General features: G+C 42.4%; 1 protein-coding gene across 1 annotated transcript in view; it reads right to left on the reverse strand.

Annotated features, from left to right (window-relative positions):
- Window positions 1–24,964, reverse strand: part of UBR3 (ubiquitin protein ligase E3 component n-recognin 3) — a 90,510-nt gene that overhangs the window by 37,876 nt on the left and 27,670 nt on the right. The window contains 9 exon segments of the mRNA XM_080973305.1: window positions 4,913–5,001; window positions 9,292–9,752; window positions 12,024–12,197; window positions 13,881–13,985; window positions 14,652–14,793; window positions 17,135–17,231; window positions 19,295–19,427; window positions 22,038–22,135; window positions 22,862–22,995. Coding sequence (XP_080829431.1) covers window positions 4,913–5,001; window positions 9,292–9,752; window positions 12,024–12,197; window positions 13,881–13,985; window positions 14,652–14,793; window positions 17,135–17,231; window positions 19,295–19,427; window positions 22,038–22,135; window positions 22,862–22,995 — 1,433 coding nt within the window.

A 24,964-nucleotide genomic window follows, 5' to 3' on the forward strand; every position in this document is an offset into this window, starting at 1 on the left:
CACCACCCAGTGGCAATTGGAAGAACAACAGATGAAATGAATACGGTAGTTTTCATGTTTAAAAACCAATTCATTTCTATATTAATTTCTCTAGTTATGCACTATAGAAGTGATCCCTGAAAGTATAGTCTTTCCATATTAATTTCTCTCAGGGAAGCTAGACATTATGTAAACAGGAAATAGGAAAACAACATTTCTCCTGTATGTTTTCAACCTATAAAGGAATTCAGGTCACCGTTTCCAAAGATAAAAAAGAATCCATTAGGAAAGCTTTCCTAATAAATCACTTTTTAAAAAGCTTTTTAATGGCTTGGAAATATAATGGCAAGTATTTTCAATTGAGTATTGAATATAAAAACATTCAAATGTTAAGGCTTGCTGTGATAAGAGAAGTCAACCACACTATACAAATCAATCGTCAATCTACAGAATCATAGGATATATCTCTGTATAGAAAACAATTCATTATTGTTTTAACCATTACATCTGGTTACCCCTCCAGCCACAGGCTGCACAGCCATGCGGAAGGAACATCCTGCACTGAGTATTCCTGTACTTTGACAGATTATTAAAATGTGTGCTTCAACTTTTCCTGCTAAAATCAATAGGATTTGAATACGCAATGTTTCAATTACTAACTACATAGCAGCAGGACCAAAGCAACAATAAGGAAGTCACCTCTGTTGTTCAGTATAGGAAAGGAGAAAGCATCTTCAATAATATCACTGATTTATTAGGCAATTGCTATAGCTGCATAAAACTGATTAAATCAACCACTTAACTAAAGACAGCATATCTTGTTAAAGTGTCCTTATTGCTGTAGTGCATGAAAACAGCACACGGTGAGCTACTTTAGATTTTGGCACAAAATCCGTGTGCTGTTTAATAACAGTTAAAAAAAAAAAAAAGTTTTCCAAACCAGATTTCAAAGCCACTGCAGTACCGGCCTAAATTAAGAACTTGAATATATTACTTTAAATATAGCAAATGCATAGTTCATAGTTATGCAGTTAGATCATACAGGCTGGAGAACATTACATGTAGGTCTAGCTAAAAGGCTACAGCAGTTCAAAAACAGTATGTGCAAGCGTTATTATTAATTAGAATTTGTGGAATCATGCTCACAGCTTTATTATAAGAGAAGGGAAAATTCTCAATGGTTCAGAAATAGCCATTATTTTCCATTATGACCTTTAAAACGGCCTCGGTCCAGTATACCTGAAGGAGCATCTCTACTGCCAACGTTCAACCTGGACACTGAGGTCCAGCGCCAAGGGCCTTCTGGCAGTTTCCTCACTGTGATAAGTGAGGTTACAGGGAACTAGGCAGAGGGCCTTCTTGGTAGTGGCGCCCGCCCTGTGGAACACCTTCCCATCAGATGTCAAAGAAATAAACAACTATCTGATGTTTAGAAGACATCTGAAGGCAGTCCTGTTTAGGGAAGCTTTTAATGACTGATGTTTTAATGTATTTTTAATCTTTTGTTGGAAGCCGCCCAGAGAGGCTGGGGAAACCCAGCCAGATGGGTGGGGTATAAATAATAAGTTGTTATTATTATTATTATTATTATTAGTAGTAGTAGTAGTAGTAGTAGTAGTAGCAGCAGCAGCAGTAGTAGTAGCAGCAGCAGTAGTGGGTCATATTGAAATTACCTAGGCATTTGTAAGCAACTGGGAAAATAAATGTATACCAGGCTTCCTCAACCTCGGCCCTCCCGATGTTTTTTGGCCTACAACTCCCATGATCCCTAGCTAGCAGGACCAGTGGTCAGGGATGCTGGGAATTGTAGTCTCAAAACATCTGGAGGGCCGAGGTGGAGGAAGCCTGATGTATCCTATTACCACTACACTAGGGCAATTGCAATTGCTACCACTAGCCACAACTGGTTTTTTAACCAGCTAATAGTAGATTACTGTGAATAAAGGAACTGGGGATAAAATGTATGGTTGGTACTCCTAATTGCCCATAGACAGCTTTCAACAATGTCAAATGTATAAATCTTTAAAAACAAAACAGAGCAAAACCCTCAAATCAAATATCAAGTAGCACTAGCTTACTGAAATTATCTTGATCCATGAGAATAATGCAGAACTTGACACTAAATATTGTATGTTTCTGCAACGCCTTAGCTTAAGCACTGGAAACCCCACATGCTAAGTGTGGTTTTTACAATCTGTTAACTGGAAGCAACATTGCACTTGCAAAGCACTGTGTGTCAAGGTGGTCTCCAAGCACGGAAGCAACTCTCAGAATGTTAATATATTTTGCCCTAACACAGCATGTGTATTCCCAGATGACGAGTAGAAGCTAATCTATTGTCCTATAAAATCCAGAAGGAGAGGTGCTGGGAAAACCTGTGTCACCTTGCTATTAAAATGAGTATGTACCTTCCCTACCCGCAACTCCTCAAAAATAATTTGCTCCAGGAATTGAAAGCTGGGCTACAGAATCACGCTGAGTTAATAAGAGACTAGAAAAAGAGTATTACCCACTTGTCAAAAGGATGTTCCATATGAATTCTCTGGATTAACATTAAATCACAACACATTAAGTTCTGTATAATTTTTTTAAAAATCACAAGTGATAAAATTCTAAAATGAGGTGATTCCACTTGCAAGTCAGACAGTTTTGAAAGTCAGCCATCTGCTGCAATATGGACTGAATGTGTCTTTCTCCACTGACAATAGCAGCGTCACAAAATCCAACCGCTTATACCAGGAATGGGGACCAATGGGTTTTCCAACAGGTCCTGCTATCCCTGACTCACACCATTGGTTGGCCACTCATGAGTTCTTATGTATGTATTGCATTTTTATTCTGCCTTTCCCCCAAGGAACTGGGGAAACCCAGCCAGATGGGCAGGGTATAAAAAAATTAAATTATTATCAGTAATATTACTATAAGGAACTCAAGGTGGCATACACAGTTTTCTCAGGTAGCTTCCCAACCATGCAGCAACCAGACTGCTTAGACAAAAGCTATAGAGATGGCAGATGAATCTGCTGCTATTCTAGCCCTTACACAGAATTGTTTCAGGTCAACACAGAAAATGTCCTACTTCTTGGCTTGTCTTCTCACTCCCCAAATCACTTCTGTTTGGCATCAGACACTGCATCTACCAGTTTATCTGCTGAGCCAGAACCTGGGTCTTGGGGAGCACATTTTTTCTTGATTATTTGATGATGATGATGATGATGATGATGATGATGATAATAATAATAATTATAACCTGCCCATCTGGCTGGGTTTCTCCAGTCACTCTGGGTGGCTTCCAGCAAAATATTAAAAGCACAATAAAACATCAAACCTTAAAAGCTTCCCTAAACAGGGCTGCCTTCAGATATCTTCTAAACATCAGATAGTTGTTTATTTCCTTGACATCTGATGGGAGGGCATTCCATAGGGTGGGCACCACTACCGAGAAGACCCTATGCCTGGTTCCCTGTAGCTTTGCTTCTTGCAGCGAGGGAGGCGCCAGAAGGCCCTTGGAACTGGACCTCAGTGTCCGGGTAGAATGATGGGGGTGGAGATGCTCCTTCAGGTATACTGGGCCGAGGCTGTTTAGGGCTTGAAAGGTCAGCACAAACACTTTGAATTGTGCCCGGAAATGTACCATCCACCAATACTGCCCACCAAAGTACTCACATCCTGCCCTTTAAAGATTTCTCGGGGTGGCTTATGAAATGCTCAATCAAGCGATGTGGGAAGTATCTCCAGAATGGACTGGCAAATCCACCCTGGCTGGCAAAGTCTGGCTAGAGGAAGTGGAAATGATACAAAGGTTGACTGGGTAGTGCTTGATCAAAAAGCCACTTCCTGAACTCCCTTGCTTAGCTAGAACCCAATCTCCCCCCTCTCTTTTTTGAGAAGTGGTTTGGGTAGTAGCCCTGAAGCTTCAGACACACTCTATGTGGATAGGGTGCTGATAACTCCTGTGTTTCTAATGGATGCTTAGGAGAGATCAGAGAAAACAGTATCCTATCAGTCCTACAAAATCATCCAGCCATATTTGGTAGTAGTGATGTATGGAAGTGAGAGCTGGGCCACAAAGAAGGCTGATCGCCGCAGAATCGATGCTTTTGAATTGCAGTGCTGGAGGAGAGTCCCATGGACGGCAAGAAGTTCAAACCTATTCATTCTGAAGGAAATTAACCCTGAGTGCTCACTGGAAGGACAGATCCTGAAGCTGAGGCTCCAATACTTTGGCCACCTCATGAGAAGAGAAGACTCCCTGGAAAAGACCCTGATGCTGGGAAAGATGGAGGGCACAAGAAGAAGAGGACGAGATGGTTGGACAGTGTTATAGAAGTGACCAACATGAATTTGACGAAACTCCAGGAGGTAGTGGAAGACAGGAGAGCCTGGTGTGCTCTGGCCCATGGGGTCACAAAGAGTCGGAAACGACTAATCAACTAAACAACAACAACATCTTGAGTGCTAATAATATAACTGAGGTCCCTGCCAGGTATTTGTGGAGCTATCCTTCAGGAGTTCCATTCACTCTTGGTAGGAGCACTGGGAGATGGCATTTGCACATCATCTCCCCGAACCTTCAGTGAGCTTGGGGGGGCTCCTTTTACCCTCCCCTACCATTTCAACCCCATGCAAAAAAGCTGCTGGGCAAGTTTATATGCAGGATTTGAATAGATCTGAGTGAAGGGCCATCACTACAGTTATGTGGCTAAACCAGAAGACTGAGCCACTTCTTTTATGGCAACAGCAAGAACTCTCCTTGATGGTTCTACGATGAACTCCAGTGGGGAAGCTGTTTCTCACTCCCTTCAGTCTAAATATCCTGTTTCTTATCATTAAATGTGCCCTAGGAAACAATACTCCTTTAGCCTCATTTGCAAAGTTCTTGAGACCTGAAGAAAAAAAAACACATTAAGAAAAATGGAGAATAAAACCTTACCAACATCCATGGCTGTTTCCATAAAGCTTTTCTGCCTTGATGCAAATTCAGCCAACAACTTTTGTTGCCTCTCCCTGGCCTTCTGTCGCCTAGGTGAAAGAGAAAGAAGGTGGACAATTGTGAACAAATGCCAAGACAGCTCAATTCATAAGCTCTGTTTTTAGGTTGGTAGAGTACAAGAAGATCTTAAACGTTATATAAAACCTGAAACTATCATTTTTGCCAGATGTTATTGCATGTCAATCTCCCAAGACCCCAAAGCTTTAATGACCAAATATACCAGAAGCCCTTGATGTATGCTTGCCCTCTACCTCTTCCTTCTCTTCTTAGTTGAACTCCAGACATGTCTAAGACAGGAGCAGAACATGCTCCACCCACACTGCAGAGAGGGCTTTATTGACCACACTTTATTAATTGATTAAAATATATCCTCCATCCAAGCATTTCAGAGTGGGACACAGTAGTAATTAAAACAACAACTCCCAACTGCAGATCAGGAATGGATGCACAATGAAACAGTAAAGAATCTTTAAAACAAGCAATGGCCATTACAAATGGCTAAATAACCCGGTTTTAGCCTGACACCCAAAAAAAGAAGAAGATTGGTGCCAGAGTGGAGGACATTCTGCAAGTAGGGCACCACTACAGAGGAGACCCTCTCCCACATAACGGCATGTTGTGTAACACATCAAGACAGTATGCTAAGGAGCTTTGGCCTTCCCTGGAAAATCTCAATGCTTGGTCAAGACAGGGTGGAGAGAAGTGTGATTGCAGGTATTGAGGTCTGAAGTTGTCCAGGGCTTTATAGATCTCTTGTGAAAAGATGGCAGATTATTATTATTATTATTATCAATTAAATTTGTATACCGCCTTCTGTCCATGGATCTCGTGGTTCACAACATAAAAATACAATATTTATTTTTTTAAAAAAAACATTTGCAGCAGGATGAAATGTATGCAGAAAATGAATGTTGATGTTATTAGGAACCTGACTAAGTTAAAACGCTGGGGTTTTGCACAACCAAAAACCATGCTTTTACTGTCTCAGAGAAGGATTTGAGCTTCCCTAAAAACTCTAGAGAAACAGCACAAAAGCCTACAGAAAACGTAATTACACAGCTAGTGGAATTTTTAACTTGACAGCACAAACCTCTTGTCAAGAACAAATCAGAATTCTTCTGCCCTAGATACAATGCTTTTTTGCCATTATCCTGTCACAATAATGGACTAATTAGCTGCCGATATACGCAAAGGACATGGCACCAAATATTTTTCATAGCTTTAACAAGCGAGTAAATCCTCTCATCCAAATTGTGGCTTTCGATGAGAGGAATACACACAAGCAAGTTTTTATTCCCATTTTTAAAAAATTACGTAACTTATGCAGTTAACCTTCTAGATCTTCAAGGATACCAAAGATTTAGCCTATGCAATTTAAAATCACCGTCACATCGTCACCACCACTTATTATATGACAAGTGCAACTGAGTACCCAGTTAAGCACAATTTAGTCCCATTTAAGGAGGGTGTATCAAGAACATGAGGCAGCTTTCATAATACTGAGCCCCATCGCAGCCCCCTGGGAATTCCTCTCAGCGCATGCTATGCCTTTGCTAAACAGACTAACTGTAAATAGAGACCCTTAATAAGGAGGCCATAGCAAACTGACAAATTCAGGACAGCTCAGTGATTTTCTACCATGGCCCAGGGGGCTCCACACTGTGATTGAAAAAATATTGCAACGCAGCACTGCTGAATTCTTCTTCAGCTCCATGCCTTAGTTTCTATGGCAACAACTTATGTGGGTGATGTCAAGTTTGTCTTTGCAGGACGAAGAAACCAGAAAATAGGTCATCATTGACTGCTCACAGCCTGCTCCGTCTTCATTATGGCAAACTGGACTCTGTATTCCTACCGACTTCCTTCCACACACTGAGGTCACACAAAACAGCTTAATTGCCTGTGGAGATTCACCTCCGTTTTGGATTTACACAAAAGCATATGTACGCAGCTCCCCGCTCCCCTCCCCGTCCTCTCCTGTCAAGGCTTTTTGCAAGCATCATTTCCTCTATTTCCAGGAGTGAGCTATTGCCGTATGTAGCTAAAACAGCTGCATGACCTATACAAACGTATGAAAAGGATCTGCAGAACTGAGGGAGCCCCAAGGTTTGTGCAAGTGCTAAAGGGGGGGGGGCAAACCCTAAATATCAACAGCAAAAAATGTTGCAGTGCGAGGAGTGCTCCTTGTTCCGGGTTCCAGCCACTCAGTTCCATATTCCCTCCTCCCCAAAACAGTCCTTCAGAATTCTGTAGCCACCAGGCACACTCAATGCTCATTAGGCCAATTTGGATTCTTAATTAATTGCCCACCCTTCACCTTAAGGTCGCAGGGTGAATTACGACAATGAAAACACAATATGGGGGGGGGGATTAAGCAATTTGAAATCACGGCGATAAGGCGATTCCTAAAAAAATTTACATTTCACGGCAGGTCCCACGCTTTCCCAATATTTAAGAGTCTGCGGAGCGGAATGGCAGCACGAAACGGATCGTCTGGTTAAGAGACGACCGTTCCGGGCTATTTTGGACCTGTAGGGGAAGCGCTAGGGCTACGCGCACCCCTGAAAAAGCCCCACGGAAGAGTGCGGTCTTGAGGAGACCAGCCAAACGGGGAGTAACTCGCCGCAGCTTCCCTGCTACATTGCCGCTGCGTTAGCAGCGAGTGGGGGGGTGGGGGAGAACAAGAAGCGGCTTGAGTCCATTCAAAAGGGAGGGGGGAAACTAGAAAATGAATGCTAAGTGGTGATACTGAATGTTTGTTATGAGAAAAGAGCATCAATAAAAAATATTTTAAAAAATATATATTTAAGAGTCACACAGTATGTTTGCGGCATGGAGTAGCTGTAGCACAACTCTGTACAAATACAATCAATCAATCAAACCACCATGAGCATTGTTTTCAGAAGCCCCATGGCAGACAGGAGTGGGGAGGGGAGGAGAGGAGTTTTCCACATACCAACATTGCCCCAAATGGTCACGGAAAATCAATGCTGGTTTGGGGAGGAACTGCCAGCATAGGTCCTTCCACATGCCCCATGACTTTTGATGTTCTCTCCTCCGCAAAGAGGGACACGGGTGGCGCTGTGGTCTAAACCACTAAGCCTAGGACTTGCTGATCAGAAGGTTGGTGGTTCGAATCCCCGCGATGGGGTGAACTCCCGTTGCTCGGTCCCAGCTCCTGCCAACCTAGCAGTTCGAAAGCACCCCCCAAAAGTGAAAGTAGATAAATAGGTACCGCTCCGGCGGGAAGGGAAACGGCGTTTCCGTGTGCTGCTCTGGTTTCGCCAGAAGCGGCTTAGTCATGCTGGCCACATGACCGGGAAAAACTGCCTGTGGACAAACGTCGGCTCCCTCGGCCAGTAAAGTGAGATGAGTGCCGCAACCCCAGAATCATTCGTGATTGGACTTAACTGTCAGGGGTCCTTTACCTCCGCAACGAAATACTGCAATGGCTCCCAAGCAACTTGGTGATTTGACCATCAGGTGGAGTGAGAAGCCACATGAAAGGTGTGGAGGGAGGGGCCTGGCCCCCATTTCACCACACACTGGGGGTGGGGATTCACAAAAAGAGTTAGGATGACACGCAGTCTTGCCTGCTCAGGTTATTCTATCAGGTAACTGCTAGCGCAGGAATGTTCAAACAAACACAACAGTATAGGTCGCAAAGTGACTCTTGTATTATGAAAGCTCATGTGAGGGTATCACACTGAGCAAATACTGCCAGTAAGGTTTAGAGGGGAAAATGTGTTTTATACAAATACAGTGGTACCTTGGTTTGCAAACAGTCTGGTTTGCATATGTTTTGGATTATAAACACGTCAAACCCGGAAGTGCGTGTCCCAGTTTGCAAACTTTTTTTTGGATTACAAACAAATTTTTTTGGGAGGCCCCATTGCTGAAAGCGCGCCTTGGGTTACAACCTGTTTTGGTTTGCAAACAGACCTCCGGAACAGATTATGGTTGTAAACCAAGGTACCCCGGTAGAATCAATGCATGCACGTGAACGCCCTTAGAAATGCAGCCCTGTTAAAACAGTGGAGGGCAGATTATGATAACATTTTCCCTCTTGAGACATGGGTACAAGGGGAAAGGAAATGCAGCAAGCACCCATTTCCCTAGCTCTTCCTGCCAGTCTGTTTTCTTCCAGCATCAACAATAGTTGGCATTAGTCCAGTAGTCAAGTCTACTGCCAATCAGTGCCCTAAATTCATAAAGGTCTCAAATGAAGAACTAGAAGCCTGTTAACACAGAATACTGTCAAAATTCCTAATTGGTTCAAACACTGAAATAACCCCCCCGCCACCGACGCCACCAATTACCTTTCTTCTTTGTCCAAAATTTTCTTCTCTGCCGGACTAATCTTTTTTGGTGGTACAGGTGGAGTCACTTTTCTACATATTTCTTCAATGATACGTTTGTTCAATCTGCTTTGAAGTGCAGCTTTCAATAAAATCCTTTCCACCGCAGTCATTCCATCCCCGTGTAAGTACTTAGGGTTTTCGCACTGAATTAATGTTTCCATGTCATCCAGCCAGGGTGGGTAATAAGAGTTCTGCTTTCCTGACAGTTTATGGTGAAGCTTCACTAGCAAAGACAATATGCTTTCCTTGATTTCCAAGATAGCTGTTGTCAGCTGGGGAGTTGCACCTGGAGCAGACCACTTCATTGAAGTCTTGGGTCGAACAGCCTGATTGGCTTCAGTAGTATTCCGATTGATGATTTCCTGAAACTTCTTTCTGCGCTCTGCAACCAGACTGAACACTTGTGCTGTTCCTGAATTCTTAAGGGGGAAAAATAAGAAAAGGGCATTAGATATAGTAATCAGTAAGTATGACAACTACAAGCTAAACTAAAATTATGTTTAAAATCATTTCAATTTGTTACTTAGCTGTTTAAAACAAAAACTGCCACACCTTAAAAGTACATTCACATTTAAAATATACTTCACAATCTCCCGAGGCTGGTGCACACATACAACTCCCAAATGCTTAACGAAGTAATGCAATTAAAAGCGGGCCACAGGATCGTCTGCCTCTCCAGTTTCCCTTCTGAAGCAGCCACCCTGCCCCCCACCAATCTTACCCACAATTAACTACAGTCGTACCTTGGTTTTTGAACACCTTAGTTCTCGATCGTTTTGGCTCCCAAACGCTGAAAACCAGAAGTGACTGTTCTGGTTTGTGAACTATTTTTGGAAGCCAAATGTCTGACGGGGCTTCTGATTGGCTGCAGGAGCTTCCTGCAGCCAATCAGAAGCCGCACTTTGGTTTCCAAATGTTTTGGCAGAGGCATGGACTAGGATTAAGCCACGATACTGAGTTTTGATATAACATATCACAGTTAACACAAGCCAACGTAAAACCATAATTTCAGGCAGTAGTTTGTTGACCTCACACAAACCATAATTAGTTGGCTTGGGTGGGTTAAAACTGAACAAGCTATGGTTTAGAGTTGTATCCAAACCCAAATATGATCAGCAGTTAAGTGTAACCAAGGTTCTCTCAGATTTCCAGTCTTGGTTAGCCTTAATCATAACCAAATGTAGTTGCAGATGTTAAGTTCAGTCACGGTTAAGGCCAGCAGAGGAAGGACTGGGGAAATTAGCACTTCCAAAGGCAGGGGAAAAGTAATCCCACAGCCTGTTCCAAACTGCTTAACACTTTTGAACATTCCCAATATGTATGCAGTAAAACAACCCCCCCCCCCAATACACAAAGTTTACAGCTAAAAAGCTTTATGATTAAAAAGGCTCCAGTCCCTTTTCAAAAGTTTGGAATACCACTGTGTACGTTTTACTATGAGAATTGTTATAAATTTGAGATATGTATGTAAAAAAAAGAGCACGTTGAATTATTTAAAGAGGGACTGGGGGTGTTATCGGCTCTGCAGGTGGGTCAAAAAAACCATGTGCGTTTTACAGCTGCAATTTTTGTTAAAATTTGTTCTATACCACAGGGGTGGCCAACTCCCAAGAGACTGCGATCTACTCACAGTTAAAAACTGGCAGTGATCTACCCCCTTTTGGGGGGTTCAGGTCAAAGTTAGGGGAGCCAGAGTTGTTCAGCTTCTTTGGGGGGAGCCAATGATCTACCAGTGATCTACTGCAGACGTCCAGTGATCTACCGGTAGATCACGATCTACCTGTTGGACATACCTGCTATACCAGGACACATGTGATTATTTTACAGAGTTGCTGCTCTGTCCTTAAAAAATAACTGTGACGCTTGCCTTCCATTAAGCATTTTCCTTTTAGCATAGCCTTGCTGCTAATGAAATATGTAGTAGTGTATACTTGATTTACTATAAGAAAATGAGCCATGGCTCTGTTCTTCACCATCCCTCCACCCGAAAAGGTGGCAACCCCATTATGAATTGGCTATAAATCATTCAAACAAGTTAATCATGTGTTCACAAAGATGAATCAACTAACCATTTATCATTTCAAGTAATTTCTAACAAGATTGAGGGCCAGGCTTATTGAAAATGGGAAGCTAAAGAGCAGCAGCATTATTAAATGTTAGCAAGAACCGCAGCAGAAATTCACACACGCTCAAAGCAGCCAGTATTTATTCCAACAGGCTAGCAATTCTCTCCCCCCCCCCTTTTTTAAAAAAAAGGTTATCTCCAGCAGATGGCACAATTAATTTGGAACCAAAAAGGATTGCCATGTTCTAGGCCAATGCACTTTTCTTTTAACACAATCGTTAGAAATATGCATTGGCGGCTATTTCTTAATAACATTCTTGAAAAGACTGTGGAATTGCAGGGAAGTTAGGATCAGCACAGCTAAAGCCATCTTGCCATTAGAACGCAAGATACACAGAATTCTACCTCTCTCTGAAGTCCTTTAGGCCGCCTGGGATTCTGGGAAGTTGGAGGAAAAGGATGACATTAAAACACCCTAAGAAATGTGATTATTACATACCAGGTCTTGAAGTATCAAATATGGACAGCTATAAATTCAGCAAAGCTTAAGTCAACCACATAAAGGCAAAAGGCCTTGAGGTCAGCACTGAACCGTAATAATAAATCTGCAAGATCTCATCCTTACCTGAGAAGCTGCTGAGCCATCGGCACTTGTACTTGCAGGTGGTTCTCTTTTCACCTCTGGGGCCGTCTCTGGGACTCTGACACGCACGTAATTAATGAAGTGGCGCATGTTAGACACCAAGTTATTCCCTGGGAACCAACTATCGTGGCAGCGCTCTTGTCCTCCTATGGAATCCTGGCACATCAAAAACAAAGCAGGCCATCAGCACCAGATGTGGTCAGTGCAACCCATCCAATCCGCACATGGAGGAAAATTATTCCTGAATAACTGGGGCTGCCACCTTAGTATTTACAGAGCACTTTAAGTGCTGGGGAAAATACTCTCAAAATACTAAGGTGGCAGTACTAGGCAATGTTACGCGCCATACACATTCTCCCAATATTACTATTTATTGAATTTCTATACCGCCCTATACCCGGGGGTCTCAGGGCGGTTCACATAATAAAATCAAGATATAAAACCACAAAATACATAATAAAAATAAAAACAACAACCCAATAGTACCCTCCACCACATAAAACCACATTTTAAAAGGGCATAGGATGTAAATCAAATTAACCAATGGCCTGGTTAAAAAGGAATGCTTTTGCCTGGCGCCTAAAGGTGTATAATGAAGGCGCCAGGCGAACTTCCCTGGGGAAAGCATTCCACAGACAGGGAGCAACTGCAGAGAAAGCCCTGTTCTCGTGTTGCCATGATAGCCTTGTGAAGTATTGCTATCCCTGTATGGCACCTGGTGAGCTGAGGCTGTTTAGCTTGCCTAAAGCCACCTGGTGGGCTCATGACTGAGTTGGGATTTTCAGGCTCTGAGCTCACTGCACTAGAGGTCTTTGAGTTATTCCTAGGGGCCAACCTCCACCCACAATGAGCAGCCCACCATTAAAATAAGGCTCTGAAAAGATAGTGGATTGGATCCAAAATGTCCTTCCACCAACAGAGGGACTCATTCTGCCTGTGGAAGGGTCTAAGGCAGTCTTCTCCAACCCCGAGTTCCCAGATGGGAGTGTAGTCCATCTGAGGACCCAAGGCTGGAGAAGGACGGTCTGGGGCCTTCTTTAATGAGCTCACTTTTCATGTAAGGAGTTCAAGGTGGCGAACATGCAACCCTGTGAGGTAGGCTAGGCTGAGAGTGAGTAGCTGCCCCCGGTGAGCTTCATGGCTGAGTGGGGATTTGAACCCTGGTGCGCGGGTGGCGCTGTGGGTTAAACCACAGAGCCTAGAACTTGCCGATCAGAAGGTCGGCGGTTCAAATCCCCACAATGGGGTAAGCTCCCATTGTTTGGTCCCTGCTCCTGCCAACCTAGCAGTTTGAAAGCACGTCAAAGTGCAAGTAGATAAATAGGTACTGCTCCGGCGGGAAGGTAAACGCCATTTCCGTGCGCTGCTCTGGTTCGCCAGAAGCGGCTTAGTCATGCTGGCCACATGACCCGGAAGCTGTACGCTAGCTCCCTCGGCCAATAAAGCGAGATGAGCGCTGCAACCCCAAAGTCGGCCACGACTAGACCTAATGGTCAGGGGTCCCTTTACCTTTACACCCATGGCCAAAGGCAGCACTCTAACCACTACGCCATGCTAACAGAGGCGCCAACTGCAGGAAAGGGGCAATTTTCAGTAATGTCCCCCTCCTCCTACAGTCCACAGTGCCACCTCCCATGCTCTTCTGTAGGGTCCCCTAGCCCACTCAAGTAACTTTCCAGGGGACACAGGAGGGAGGGAGGAAGGAAAATTGCCTTACCCCCACCCCTCCATTCCAGTAAAAGTTTGCTGCGAGCAGAGCAAATATATTGTCTATAAAATAAAAATGTAGTTATAGATACAAACACAACACCAAAAAGGTACAGAAATGTGAGCACTTACTTCTTCATCAGATTCCTGCTCCGATGAGTTCTCTAGTCCCAACTCAATCAAATATAAAACCATGCAAAGGACATGTTCCGACAGATTTTGATGATCCATTAATATCTAAAGCAAAAGTAAATGTTACTTTCCTTTTTCCCTTTCAAAATTTTTCCACTTCAGAATTTGGTGGGAGGGGAAGGGCAACAGAAAGAAATAATATATAGCTACATCAGTTCCACGTGATTCAGTATTCAGTACAGGAAAACCTCTCAGAATGACAGCTGCTAACGATTTACCAAGAGAAAAATGGTGGTCACAATTCACAAACACACAGCACCACCTTCCCAAGCACAACTAGAAAATGTTTGTGTTGTGGAAATATGCAAGCTTTAATTTTAAGGAACAAATTAAAGAAGTACACAGAGAGAGAGGGAGAGGAAGAGGGAGAGGGAGAGATGAGCCCAAGGTGAGGTTTCAAAAATTCTAGTCTGGCCACCTAATTTAGCTTGAGCCTGTATAGCTGAGAAAATGTGCAGAATGTTTCAGGACAGGAGCAAACAAGAGGGTTTGGTGGCACTATTTTCTCTTAACAATAATCTTAAAATGTATTCAGTTATGTTCCATTTCTCCTTGGAAAATCAAGTTTTATTAACTTTTTATTTTATTTTTAAATCACTGTTTCAAAATTGTACCCACAGCAAACATCCTCCAGAAACCAAAATTATGTGAAGTCTGAAGTAGCTTTGTGTCCCTTGGTTCCCCCTCCCTACTCCAACAATTCAGTAGTACCTTGTAGAGCAGAGTGAATAACACAATGTGTAAAGTTTTGCAGTGCAACAGCTTCATGAGTCCTTTGTAGCTTGGGTGTAAATGTGTCCGTTTCTTGTAAGGAGGCCAGGGGTTTCCATGCACTTTCCCACTTTGTTTTAAGCTGTAAGAGAACCAGAAAATAACCTGCTCAAAGTTAATGCTACAGAAGATACAACTGAGAACTGTGATACTCAACGAATGCCCATTTGACTGCATGCCCTTTTCAGCATTTCTGGTAGTAAATGAAAAATTAAAAATGCTTGCACCGAACATTTTGAAAGCCAGGTGCCACTTATAAAATAGGCTCAAATGCATTATGGGTTTTCGCCATAATCCAGGAACAGATTTGAGGGGCTAGGGAGAGATGGGAAGCAGAAATCCTTGCACTAACAGGGTGCCTTCATTGGATACAACCCTGGATAAAGGGCTCTGGCTCTTCTAATACTAAAGCCAACAGCAAATCAGATAGAATGGTGAAAGCTGAGAACTTTCTTTCTTTTCTTTTTTTTAAAGCGTTTATTAATTTTCCAATAAAAACATCTAATTAACATATCAAATCAAATCTAATAAAAAAAATTAAAAAGTCCAATTGTCTTCCAAATTGTAATAATTTTTGTTTTGGCTTCCCACGGTCTGAATTCTGAAGCGCTTTCAACATCATAGTCCTGCCTCTCTCCTGCTGATAACTTTCATTATGATCACAAAAAGAGTGAGGCAAGCACCACCTTCATATCTCAACAGATGTACTAAGTATGTAAAAGGTAAAGGTAAAGGGACCCCTGACCATTAGGTCCAGTCGTGACTGACTCTGCGGTTGTGGCGCTCATCTTGCTTTATTGGCCGAGGGAGCCGGCGTACAGCTTCCGGGTCATGTGGCCAGCATGACTAAGCCGCTTCTGGCGAACCAGAGCAGCGCACGGAAATGCCATTTACCTTCCCGCCGGAGCGGTACCTATTTATCTACTTGCACTTTGACGTGCTTTCAAACTGCTAGGTGGGCAGGAGCTGGGACCAAACAACGGGAGCTCACACCGTCGCGGGGATTCAAACTGCCAACTTTCTGATCAGCAAGTCCTAGGCTCTGTGGTTTAGACCACAGCACCATGTACTCGAAAGTAAATCTTGAGTTTTCTCTCTTTTAAGTGTACATATGATTGTGGTCTTAGATTTTACCAGCACAACTGATACTACCCATTCCTCCTTCCACAGGGACTCTACACTCCTGTCCTTGTCAGTGTTAACCTAAGTACAGCAAGATAAAGTATGCAACAACAGTGCTACCATGGTAAAAACTAATGGAAGGGGAGGAGAAATTCAAAAGGTTTGCAAGCCAGTTTCTAAGCCTAGGTTTACAATTAACATTAATACTGGTGCTGATGTTCTGGTGCACCATGGTTAATACCAACAAAGAAAAGTGGCCTGCTTCCAATCTCTTAACTCTGATTAAGACAGTTAAGCATAACATCTGTACTGAGCTCAAGTCCAGATGTGCGGGAGGAGGGCAAAATCTTTTCAGGTAACAGGCTGTTCCCATTTTTGCCAGAGTGCGATTCAGCTCAAAGAATTTCTCACAGCTGACAAAAGGAAAGCAGAAACAAGGAAGTGAAGAGACTTGAAAACAAAAATGTTTCTTTGTTTTCTGACCAGGTTTCCCAATGACAAATCATCATTTTAATAATATGGGTAGTAAACGTAGTTGTACCACACAGATGGGAATGAAGAACAACTACAAATCTCTAGATGGGTAACATTTCCAGTTAGTATATCTAGAACAGTTCTTCAAGATGCAAATATTGGGTAGGAGGGGAGGAGATGGGAAGGAAAGAGAAATCCAAAAGGTTGACTTCCAATTTGTTTTTACTTGGCTTCAAGGAACATATTATTCAGTTCACTAAAAATTGAAAAGGTTATGTATTTCTTCAAAATGGCAGGTAATACATCATTTTGACATGCCACTTCACAAAACGAAGGTTTTTTTAAAAAAACTTAAAAGGTACATGTTTCACAGAATTGCACCAGTGAAAAGCACAAAATTATACTTGTAAGGACTTCAGCCGTATACCGACCCAAGCCAGCTGAATAATAATTTGTTTCAAGTGAGTGGCAACAATATGTAATTGGAATGATTTTGCCCTTGCTAACTACGGCAGCAGATTGAGTCTCAATCTACTTTTAAGGATGTACTCAGACAAGTCATAGTATGGAACGTTTTTGTATTCACACAAACCACAAGCGGTAAGCAAGAAATAAAGTCAGTAACAAAACTGGGCTTACTTCTGTCTTATTTCTCATGGCTTGTTTGAAGCGAACAAACAATTCACAATTAAGAATCACGATTAAGCCACGATTTAAAACAAACTGGCTTTGCATGACATGCCAACGGGTTCACTGCCTAAGAATAAAAGGCACTGTATATTACTATTACATAATATAGTATTCATTTTAGAATAAATTCAACTTACAATGCTGTATATCTGTCCATCGCAGATTGCACATCTCTACGGTAAACAGTTCGGAGAATTACCATGACTGGGTCAAACTCCTTATCCCAGACTTCAGCTATTGTTAAAGAGATAGAACATGTTTGACATTAAGTTCTGAAATCTATTCAAGATTTTTTTTTTAAAAGATAAATACAAATTACTTCACACACAAAGAATCACTTACAAACATACCATACCTTCACCTGATCATATAAACATCTAAAAACACTAGACAATGAAATCCAATTAACAACCATTAAAACCCTGAGTTTATACTGGTGTGCTTGAAAAATACTGAATGATTAAGAACTAAAGTAGCTGACTGATTATTTTGTTTATTCATGTACAGTGGTACCTCAGGTTAAGTACTTAATTTGTTCTGGAGGTCTGTTCTTAACCTGAAACTGTTCTTAACCTGAAGCACCACTTTAGCTAATGAGGCCTCCTGCTGTCGCTGCACTGCCGCAGCACGATTTCTGTTCTCATCCTGAAGCAAAGTTCTTAACCCGAGGTACTATTTCTGGGTTAGCGGAGTCTGTAACCTGAAGCGTATGTAACCTGAAGCATATGTAACCCAAGGTACCACTGTACTTCAAATAACAACACGAAGAAGAAGGACACATTAATGAGAAGGAACTCATCGTTTTATCCAAAAGGTGTTTCTAAGTGGGCACTACCAAACCACCAAGTGGGACTGTACTTCTCCAGTTCCAAGAGGCAGGAAAACATTGTCACTCTACAAGAAGCTCTCTTTTACCTCTCCCTTGGAGTATAAAATGCCCATTTGCTTTCTAATCAAGCATGAAAATAACCTAAAACTGAGTCAAACCACTCTCATACCACAACTGATAAGAAATACAGTGGTACCTCGGGTTACATATGCTTCAGGTTACATATGCTTCAGGTTACAGACTCCACTAACCCAGAAATAGTACCTCGGGTTAAGAACTTTGCTTCAGGATGAGAACAGAAATCATGCGGTGGCGGCACGGCGGCAGCAGGAGGCCCCATTAGCTAAAGCGGTGCTTCAGGTTAAGAACAGTTTCAGGTTAAGAACGGACCTCCGGAACGAATTAAGTACTTAAGCCGAGGTACGACTGTAATGTAATACACAGAACGTATGCACACACAAGACTACTCAATGGACAGTCCACTCCTCAAATCCAATCTTAAGTATGGCCACACTTAGGTTGGATCTTGGAGGTGTTCTAGGGCTCACTCTGAAACACCTTTCGGATAAGAATAATGGTCCCATATCTGGTAGGCACAAGAGCACCATCAAACGGGATGCTCTAAAGCTGGCCCTGAGGTTTACGCTTTAAAACTTTGCTCTAGACACAACTGTTGGTTTGTCTAAAACAAGACAAACCGTGAGGGATCACACATAATGCTAAGCCAAATTGCAGCTTAGCACTGGGTAGCATGGCAGCAGCAGGACCGGGGAAGGAGTAGCACAGTCACAATTATTTTTCCCCTCAGTGCCCACATGCTTGTCTATGTTTAGATAAGGTTTGGCTTAACCTACGTGCATGCTGAACCACAATGAAGGTTTTCAGCAACTAAGTGTTTCAGTTTTGTGCCAACATCCTCAAACACATATCTTTATTATCATTACTCAACATACACAATTACAATGTATCCTGTTCGCCGATCAACTATTTTGGTTCTTGTACATATCATGATGGTGTTCAAAGTGTGAAAAACAACCACTTGTTTAAACAGAGGAATTAGGGAAGGAAAAGCAAAAAAGTTGAAAGCATGTAACAACACTGAAATTCTGAAAAATTTTATTAATCCACCAAAATTCACATAATACGCAGCTGAAGTCAACTATCTCTAAGCTGTTTACATCTTAGAGATACCCTCCCATCAGATGTCAAGGAAATAAACAACTACCTGACTTTTAGAAGACATCTGAAAGCAGCCCTGTTTAGGGAAGTTTTTAATGTTAGATGTTTTATTGTGTTTTTAATATTCTATTGGAAGCTGCCCAGAGTGGCTGGGGAGACCCGGCCAGATGGGCGGGGTATAAATAAATAACAATAATTAATTTCTAGAGTTGTAATTAATACCAGCTCATTAAGAACCCATACATATATTGCAGATTCCCACTAAAACACCCATAAAAACTGAACATACCTTTAGGTGTATACATTCCTTGCTGCATAGAGCCCCCGGGTTCAAACACAGGAGCCTTAAAATCAGCTACAGCTGACAGCATTGATTCAAAGCTTAGGCTTCCAGGAATAATGCCACTTTTCGGATTTGGGTTTTCTGGAATGTGATCCTCGTGTTAAGGTAAACAACAACTGCCCAATTTTTCAACACAAAGGTGTTCGTTCCCATGAGCGTTGCATATATTAACTTTATTCGGGTTGTATACAATGGTGGCCCCGAACTAGTAAGAAAACACTTCTGCAAGATGGGGCAGCATATTGTTTTTCAACTCTCCCTAGTCACTCTAGCTGTACTTGAGGGTTGGTTGATCCTATGCAACAGTATACTTATATGGGACACTGTGGAGGCCTGCCAGTGCGCATGTGTGGGGTGGTGGGGGTCGGCAGAAATTGCATGCCTTGCCTTGTGTGAGGAGGAGTGCTTTCCGTTACAAAAAGTCACCACTGCATTGTGGGATGTAAAACTGCAGTCAAGTACAGTCATACCTTGGGTTATAGACGCTTCGGATTGCATGATTTCGGGTTGCGCACCGCGCCGAACCCAGAAGTACCGGAATGGGTTACTTCCGGGTTTCGGCGCTTGCGCACGCGCAGAAGCACTAAATAGAGCTTTGCGCATGCGCAGAAGCGCCAAATGGCGACCCGCGCGTGCGCAGACGCGCAGGTTGTGAACGCTGCGAGTTGCGAAAGTGCCTCCCGCACGGATCGCGTTCACAACCCGAGCGTCCCCTGTACAACTTTCCTACAGTGGACATGTTAGGGGATGTTTTGCACCACTCAGGAGAAGACTTCCTGAGCTGGGATAGACTTGAAGAGGGTGTGGTCTGTTGTACTAGCATGGAGGAGAACACGGCCTCCATGTTCTGATCAGTGTGTGTTCTCCATTTTGTATGTTGCTGTGTGTTTGGAGAAGTGACTGCTTAGTTGCAGTCACTTGGGACTAACTTCTTTATGGAATAGTTCTAGTTGTTATGCAACCTAAGCCTGCCTTCAGGGATATGTCTGTGAACCTGAATCAATCTGTGAGTAAACTACTTTTATATTAACGTTAAATCAGATTCTATTGTTTATTCTTTTTAAGAGGGATTAGACGGGATTTTACCAGGAAGGAATCTTTAATAGTAAGACTCAGATGAGTCAGCAACAAACTGATCGCTGTGTAATTTAAAAAGGGGGATGTTTGGAACTCTGCTAGAATATGGAAATTGCTAGCGCAAGTTAGGAAGGATATCATTAAAGAATATATCCTCTCCTGCCTCCCTAATCATCCCCACATGCATACCAAACTTCATCTAGAAATACACAGCCATTTTTTAATAGCTCAGTCGGTAGAGCATGAGACTTTTAATCTCAGGGTTGTGGGTCGATCAAGGTTCCTGCATTGAAGAGGGTTGGATTAGATGACCCTCATAGTCCCTTCCTTCCATGATTCTACAGTGGTACCTTGGTTCTCAAACTTAATCTGTTTGGCTCCCAAAACCGTTCGAAAACCAAGGCGTAGCTTCCAATTGGCTGCAGGAGCTTCCTGTACTCAAGCGGAAGCCGCATCAGACGTTCGGCTTCTGAAAAACGTTTGGAAACCGGAACACATACTTCCAGTTTTTCGGCAATCGGGAGCCAATTTGTTCGAGAACTAAGGTACCACTGTGTAAGCATGTCTTTTGGTGGGCAGAAGCAACAGGGATTTCTGCAGTTGCTTCACTTCACCAGAAGAGGTCTATATTGCACAATTAAATGGTGTTCGATCCATCATCTTAAGTGTTAATGTTGAAAGTTTTCTTGGAGGCGGCACATAGATTTCAAATACATGTTTGTACAATTCAGACTAAGAGAATGGTTAGATACATAACTAAATGCTTATTCCAGAGGTGCTAGGAAGCTGTAACAAAAAAACCAAAGAATGAACATCATTCTGAAAAACGGCCCCATCACAGTTGCAAAATGTTAATTGGTTTAAGGACATAATTGCATGAATATAGTGGTATTACTAATCCATCTTAATCCACATTACACTAGATTAAGGATATGCACATCGGTAAGAAAAAGAAAGCTATGCAACGACACTAAAGCCTTGGCTAGTTGTGGTTTTTTTGAAATCTCACCCTTTGGTTGCTAACAGGGGAGGAAGACAGATTTCCCATGTTTAAATATGGAAGATTATCTCACCAGAAGGAGAACACTATACTGCACCCTTCTGGGTCTTCGTGTACATTACAGTTTTTTAAAAGACTGAAATTTGGATTTCAAACAAACCAGGTAACACTAGTATTTATTTATTTTTGTCCTGGCATATTGCCCAATTACTCCCTGGAGTGCAAGAACCCAATCTGGGGAAGGCAGTTTAATTCAATGGAAAGGCAAACACAGTTGTAAATCCCAAATCTATCCTTTTGAATCAGAAGGTTGGAAGAAAGGTGATGATTTATATTCCTAGACCAGAGTTAGAAAGACTAGAGTGCTTATGGTGTGTGTGTGTGTGTGTGTGTGTGTAATATATATATATATATATGATCTATATCTCCAGCTCAGTACAACATCAAATTTCATTGCAAGCTCAACATGCAACTTTTCATATGAAAATTATATGCTAATATTGTTTCAAGGCATTCAAAATTGCTTCTAATAGTCTTACTTGTTGTACACCAAAGAGAAGAACAATACATGAATCCTGTTAATTAGTCACAGAAAAAATGCATTTAACAACATTCCAAGGATATGAGGTCCAGTAGAGAACTATGAGTCCTGTCATTCATGCAGAGCTGAGCTACCATCTCTGCCCGAAGAATCTCATCATCAGTCATTCCTAGGAGAAATTGAAAAGTAAATTAACATAACCATATAATACATACCATAAGATAGGAAGCGGAGGTGGAGTTATTACTACCTAGAAGTGCATTCAGTTTTACAGTAAAAGAGTTTTTAAAAAGTACTATGACTGATTTAAAAAAAAAATTGGGCTGTTAATCCACAGAGTATCAATAAGAAACAAGGATTTAGAGCAGGCATAGGCAAACTCGGCCCTCCAGATGTTTTGGGACTACAACTCCTATCATCCCTGGCCACTGGTCATGTTAGCTAGGGATGATGGGAGTTGTGGTCCCAAAACATCTGGAGGGCCGAGTTTGCCTATGCCTGATTTAGAGCCTTATTAGGGATGGTTGAGGGAACTGGGCATGTATAGCCTAGTAAAGAGGAGACTGAAAAGAGATAGGATAGCCAGCTTCAAATATCTAAAGGTCTGTCACAAGGAGGATCAAGCAAGCTAGGACCCAAACCAATGGATTCAAGTTATAAGAATGGAGACTGACTAAATAAACACAACTTAGTGGGCAACCACAACTTTTGGCTTTCACCAAGAGGGACTAACAAAGGCGAAGGCTCCGAGAAACAATTCAATAACATTAAGAACTAGCAAGTGCTTTTGGCTGAGGTTTCCATCACCATTCCTACCTAAACACTGGTGCCTGTGACCATTCCTACCCCGACATAGATATTACTAGGAGTAAAGCAGAAAGCCAATTAATCTTACCCAAGTGTAAACGGAGACTTAAAAGAATGACAAGAAATGTTAAGGCGCCTTCTAACATCGATCTCTCATGCTCTGAATCTAGCACTGTATTCTGATGTTGGGAAGCCATTGTTAAGAGGTCAACCACCTTGAACCTACAGGTGAGGAAAATATGAGTTTTAGAAAATCTAGTACGGTTAATAATTTGAGAACATTTCCTGTTGCTCCTCCAGGAAGCTCACAAGGCTCCCAGGCATTTGCCCATCCAGACATGATCAAATGGAGACCCCTTAACTTCACACAGCGCAGCAGCAGCGAATATTGAAGTGCAACTTGCTTACTTGCCCAGATATTTTGATGTTCGCTATCATTTAGCCTGCTTGTTTTTGGTTGCCTCTAACTGTTTTTATGAGGATGACTATTACTCTATTGTGGTTTTGGCACAATATATTTTTACTCATGCCTAGTGTATACCACCATGAGATCTGTGAGGATAAACGACTGTCTATTTTTTTAAAAAAAGAAGTAACAAATTTCTCTCTATGCCATTACACTCTGCAACATCTGGCACACAGTAAAAGATTCAACCTTCCATTGAAATTTGGATTTATTTTTTTTAATGGGTTATCGCACACTTTGTGTTGTTTGCCTACAGATAGCTCTACTTTTCTCCTTCCCTACATGCCTCAGAGCTGCCATGCAGCATCTGCTCCCAATTCAGTCTGTCAGCCTTTTCCCAAACCTTAACACAGAGGGAGCAGGTCGGAGGGTGCTTAGATACATTTGACACCGAGTTTCCAATGAAATGCAGTACAGTGGTATCTCGGGTTAAAAACTTAATTCGTTCCAGAGGTCTGTTCTTAACCTGAAGCACCACTTTAGCTAATGGGGCCTCCCGCTGCCGTCGCACGGCCAGCACACGGTTTTTGTTCTCATCCTGAGGTAAAGTTCTTAACCCAAGGTACTATTTCTGGGTTAGAGGATCCTGTAACCTGAAGCATCTGTATGGTTTACAACCATAATCCGTTCCGGAGGTCTGTAACAGGTTGTAACCCAAGGCGCACTTTGGCCAATGGGGCCTCCCAAAATTTTTTGTTCATAATCCAAAAAAAGAAAAAGAAAAAAGGGTGGGGTGTAATCCAAAATGTATGCAAACCAAGACGTATGCAAACCAAGGTACAGTGGTATCTCACTTCAGATTACAGACTCTGCTAACCCATAAATACTACCTCAGGTAAAGAACTTTGCTTCAGGATGAGAACAGAAATCACGTGGCGGTGGTGCAGGAGGCCCCATTAGCTAAAGTGGTGCTTCAGATTAAGAACAGTTTCAGGTTAAGAACGGACCTCCGGAACGAATAAAGTACGTAACCAGAGGTACCACTGTACTGTGAAATGCCTGCTGCCCGTCTCTATTCCCTAAGCCATAAACAAAGGATGGGGAGGAGGGAGCACACTGTCTCCATAGCGCCGGAATGTATTTCATCAGCCCCTTCTTCAGAAACACAACAGCGCTACAATACCAAGGCCAGAAAAGAGAGGATGCAGACGTGCGAATATGGGCACATTAAGGCAGATGGGCTGTCGTCTGGCCCTCGCATCTTCAGGATAAACATCAGAGCACAAGTGCTGCTGCATTTTAGCCAGGAAACTCAGCATTGCCCTGAGAGAAGCTGGAGTGAAGGCACCATTTTGCAATTAGCTCATCACCCAAGGGCAACCGATATCCAGGCAAACAGAAATGTGCATGTTTACTTTTAAACATTAAAAATGTCTTTCCAATTAGTATTACATGCTTTGTTTGTTTGTTTGTTTGGTAACCCAGTTTGAACTAGAACCATGGCACACAGCGGGTGGGGTTAACCCACTGACGCACCCCATGGATAAAAGCCATCCGCTCAAAGTTGCCACTTTCTCCAATGAGGGGATCCACTGCTGGTGTCCAAAACTACTCCCCTTCAACGGCAACCCAAACTGTTTTACAAATATTCCACTTTCCATTCCATGTCTCCAGACATCAAGATAATCAAAACAATTACCGTATTTTTTGCTCTATAGGACGCACCAGACCATAGGACGCACCGGATCATAGGAGGGGGAGAACAGGAAAAAAAATTCTCCCCCT

Source organism: Podarcis pityusensis (genome assembly GCF_964106645.2).
Source record: "Podarcis pityusensis genome assembly, chromosome: 1".
NCBI classification, from domain to species: Eukaryota; Metazoa; Chordata; class Lepidosauria; order Squamata; family Lacertidae; genus Podarcis; species Podarcis pityusensis.